The following is a 4874-nucleotide window of genomic DNA, read 5'->3' on the forward strand; positions in this document are numbered from 1 at the left end:
CCACCTGTCCGAAGCTTGTCTTCCATCAGTTTTCACGCACACGCACGCGCACACGCAAACGCAGGCAGAGTTGACATTTGAAAGATGAATGCTCTCGTATCTGTTCGGAGTCCACAAACTTCGTTCCTAAGTATTCACTTATATAATTGGTCATGCAATGATGCAAATGATGATTATGTTTGATAAACTTTGTTTTAGTTCGATTAGATTAGGCTTTTTAATTGTGATTAAATTTCTAAAGTAATGTTGTGGTAATTTTGATTATTTATTTCTGACGACTACGCAATTGTTCACAATTAAGAAGTTGATGTAAATTGGTTTCCCTGAGTGCTATAATGAGTTTAGCCGGTTGAAATTAAGTAATGCGGTTCTAAGTAATTGATATCTTGCCCCCTTGTTAGATCTTACGCTGTATTTAATTTGAACTTCATTTATGATACTAAAATCTAAAGAGTCAATTATGCTGTCAAACAGTCCCAATAATGGGTTTGGTATCATGGATTTGAAGCTTGGTATTTGAAATGAAGAGAGAAATTGTTTAAGATCTGACCATTTTCTTTCCAAATCCCTACTGCGTGAATTCTATGGAGCTAAATTCAGCTTATTGAGTTTCATATAGCATGGATGCCTTTGAAGGCATATATAGGCCATATCAAGTTTAATTATGTCAATTGTAAATCACACATTCTTGGAACAGCTTTAAAACATTCACTTCACTACATTGTTCCTTGCATGTTATTAAAGCAGCTTACTGGGAACATCTTAATGAAGTTAAGTTGTGAAACATGTCATAATTAGGAATTACGCTTGAGGATTTTCATCCTTTATAATGAAATTCAACGTGTATTTCTCCTGGTACAAGTGTCTTTCTGCGTGTTTATCCAACTACCTTTCTTTTCTAGGCTCATGGAAAGGGTTGATTTATAGAATTACATTTTCTAACTATTGTCTTGTGTGAAAATTACTGTGCATCTGTGCTATGTAGTTACACCTTGGTTTATGCAATTCTCGTTGTATAGTATTCAATTAAGATTCCACATCTTCTATTTGACATACTTGTAAAAGTTTCTATGCATATTTTTGTTGGATTTCCAGATTTTTATTTCATTAATGCCAAATGTATGATGCTAGGTACTTCTCTGGTGCAAGTGGATGAATGTCTTGGTTCCAATAATTTAGCCTTCATCCATACCTCTCAGAGAAGCACAAAAACTTTGAAGTGCAGGAGGTCATTAATAATTCAAGCTAGGTATCAATGTATACGTAACCAATACCTTCTTGTTTAGTTTGGGTTGAATTAAGCATTAAATTATCTTAAGTTCTCAATAATCTGTTATGACCGGGGAGCAATGCCACTAAAATTATACACTAGAATGCATTTAACTTGTAAATATATATACATGTTTAGTATAAATGTGTTCCATAAGCTGTGTGCTGCTTCAAGTTCTGTATCTATTTTCTATCATTTTTTTGGTTTTCTTTTATATGGATTCTGGCCCAAATACATTTTCTGAACTACTACCGCTACCTGATATGTTCCCAAATAACATTTCCTTGTTATAAAATACTTCATGCCATAATGATTTCTATTATTATGAGATTGGCACTGCTATTTGACACTGGTATTAAAGAATTTATTAGTTTATTTTGATAATATTTGTTGTGTTGTTTCATATCTTAAGGATTTTTTTACTCAGTAGAATCTAGTCACTATCCAAGAAAAATGTTAAACAAGTGCTTCCCATAAAGATATCTTGAGAATTTTGTCATGAAGATGTTAGCTCGGTGTCACCTGGCTGTGTCCTTCTGCATTGATCTAATTGTTACCTCTTGCCAGCATTTATACAGTCACTTCTAGTTGTGTCGTGATTTTCTCTTCTATTCTTAGTTAAAATTAGCAGCTTTTCCATCTTAGCACAGTGGGGATGGCAGAGGATCTGGTAGCACGAGTATCTTTGTTGGTGGCTTTGTACTGGGAGGGCTTGTTGTTGGAGCATTGGGTTGCATATATGCTCCTCAGGTATTGAAATATTACCTAGTTTTTGGTTCATTGAGTCAGAAGTTCTCTTCCTATCTGTGTCATAAAGTTGAATATTATGGGATATCGGAGGATGGGGTGTGGGATATGAGACCATCCTCAGAAACAGTAGAGGTTGGTTTACTCTCATCTTCTAACAATATGTCCAAACGTGACAGTTATCATATGAATAATTTCTTGATGAGGACAAATATTTGTGTATTAGCTGGCTTTATCTATTCACTGTGCTTCTGGGCTCTAATCTGCTGAACAATTCAATAGGTTGTATATTATGATGATATTATATTATCTTGCAGATAAGCAAGGCACTAGCAGGAGCAGATAGAAAAGATCTGATGAGAAAGCTCCCAAAATTTATATATGATGAAGAGAAAGCTTTGGAGGTGAGAACTTGCTCTAGAAATGTCTCTGCTTGATTGCTTGAATTTTTTTTTAAATACGAGGGACAAGCTTTGTGTCACAATTTCATTCTGATGTTAGGCCATGTAGAGTGCAAAATAAATCTCTCTCCATTGGAGTGAATTAGTGTTTCTTTGTTTTTTGTATAAAGGCTATCCATGACCCATGCATCTTTTGTTTTGGTTGTTTCAATTTATTACTCTGCGGATAAAAGAGTTCGTATTCTTTATATCCAAATAAATCAAAATAATTAACATGTATAAGCTTGCCCACTTAGATAGTAGCATACACTGAAGCATGTTTAACTTGATCCTCTTGTATCTGCCTGCCAACGTTTCTCCTTATCCTTCTAACCTGTGTTTTGAATCAATACTCCTTCTGCCGGAGCTTCCTATTATTTCAGTAGGTACAATGAGCCCTGTGTGCAACACTACTACTCTCGTGACAAAAAGAAGAAAGAGGCAAGGGAACTTCCAAGTAGAAGCTAAAGAAGACAGAAAACCAAAACAAAATAATCATCATGTCAGTGAAATAAACACGGTGATTAGCTCTCTGTAGTCCTGGTTTTCTAATGTCTTCTTGGGCAGGGGTTTATAAAGCTAAAAACTGTTTTTGAGTTTAGGAAATTGCTTTTGGATTATTTAGATAATTTTCTAAAAATGCTTTGCTTGGTTAGAAGAGCTTTTAGAGGAAGCTGACAGGGTGACTTTCTCAATAAGCTTTTATACAAAAAGAAAAAGTTAGATCAGAAGCTATCCCAAACATATCCTAAGTTTTGTTAGTTCACAACAGATGTTTTCTTATTTTTGATATTATTTTAATTTTTCGAAGATTATTAATAATAATTCTTTTTTTTAATGAGTTTATTTAACTTAAAAAGTAAGAAGGCGTGAGACTCTTCATGCCCAGGTCCCTGCCTTTTAGAACACTAGTTCTTAGGCAACGATGATTGGCAAAAAATGAAAGGTTGGTATGAGGACTTCTTCCACTGATGTCATCCTGAAAGGATCAACCCCATTATTTTATTTTTGGGCTTCGGATGATTCATGCTTATGGATGGCTTTGATCAGCCTCCAGAGCATGAAAATCTTATCTCTGCATGCTTGTACTTCTCAAACATGTTTGCTAAAGCATTGCTGAAGTATTCAATGGGATGATTCTGACCACCATTTACAATAATCTAGATCTGCTTTTGTGATGCTCCACTGTTTAATAAATCTTTTTTCCCTTTCACTTTTTGTTGGTGGATAGTGTCGTAGACAGTAAGGTCCTTTGCCTGATGTATACTGTTGACATTGTATTGGTATTGATGAAATACACTTATCCTGCGAATCAGTTCTGATGCAATGTATGCCCACCCACTGTATAGTCCACTAGATGTTAGTGTTAGAAATTGATTTAGCCTTTAGCAAAGCTGTATTAAGCTACTGTTTGAGCCTCATTCTTAAAAAACAAATTTTTCCCGAACTCGTTTTCAACCACTTTCTCCCAGTAAAATAATTTGAAATGCAAACTCAAAACTTTTTCCAGCTTTTTAATCACACATATCCAAAAAAATCACTATTACGAAATCTATTTTCCCTAAAATGGGGCTCAAACAAACCTTAAGTCTCAAACACCTCATTAGTCCTCATGCAAAATGTTGTTTGGCAAGTTGGCTTGGAAAACACGTAAGATGAAAATAATAACAAAAAGTATAATTCCCTGAATGGGCCTTGTTAGATTGGGGACAAACTTTAAGGAACCCTCAAACTTGGGACCTTACCTTTATTCCCTTATGAGCCAAAATAAAACCTGCTTAATGACATTATCGAACCCATTAATACTTCTGAAGGTGATTATAGTGTGATGGTGGTTGCTTTGGATATTAATATAGGATAGGATGGTTATTTGATATGTATATAATTTGATATGTAAGGAATAGCTAAAAAGAAAAGGAAGTGGAGCAAAGATTCTTTGTGCTATTACATCCTTAATCAATAGGAATTTTGTATGTGCTATGATTTCTATTGACAAAGATTATCAGTTTTACTTGTGTTTATTTGGAACAGAGGACTCGCAAGATACTAACTGAAAAGATTGCCCAGCTGAATTCTGCCATAGATGATGTTTCAGCTCAACTTCGTGCAGATGATGAACCGAATGGAGCAGCCATAACAGCTGATGAACTCGAAGCTTCCATATGATATATACTTCGCATTCTGAAACTGTAATAGTTAATATTGCATTTGACTTCCAGCGGAGTCTTAAATAATTGGATTACAGTTTGGATATTCATGTTTGGTGTTCTTCTCATTACTATTGTTGTATATTGCAGTGTAAGAGGCCTGGCTATTGAGTTCAATGTGTTGTAAAAATGTTCATCAGACATTATCACGGTGGTATACTAGCAAATATATGCCTAAATTAGCACTAACATCTATTCTTAATTTTTCTC

At 34.8% G+C, this 4874-nt stretch overlaps 1 protein-coding gene across 4 annotated transcripts; it reads left to right on the forward strand.

Annotated features, from left to right (window-relative positions):
- Window positions 1-4853, forward strand: LOC111397190. Of its 4 annotated transcripts, XM_023023966.1 has the most exons (6): window positions 1-130; window positions 346-348; window positions 1132-1249; window positions 1921-2020; window positions 2335-2421; window positions 4489-4853. In XM_023023966.1, exons 1-6 carry the CDS (start codon window positions 85-87, stop codon window positions 4621-4623), a joined length of 489 nt encoding a protein of 162 aa, XP_022879734.1. In that variant the 5' UTR covers window positions 1-84; the 3' UTR covers window positions 4624-4853. The 4 variants fall into 4 exon arrangements, with proteins under 4 accessions (XP_022879734.1, XP_022879736.1, XP_022879733.1 ...); XM_023023968.1 differs by lacking the exon at window positions 346-348; XM_023023965.1 differs by lacking the exons at window positions 1-130; window positions 346-348 and having other exon boundaries at window positions 355-1249; window positions 4489-4646; window positions 4755-4853.
- Window positions 4854-4874: the final 21 nt, after the last annotated feature.

The sequence above is a fragment of the Olea europaea genome, chromosome 7 (genome assembly GCF_002742605.1).
Source record: "Olea europaea var. sylvestris chromosome 7, O_europaea_v1, whole genome shotgun sequence".
NCBI classification, from domain to species: domain Eukaryota; kingdom Viridiplantae; phylum Streptophyta; class Magnoliopsida; order Lamiales; family Oleaceae; genus Olea; species Olea europaea.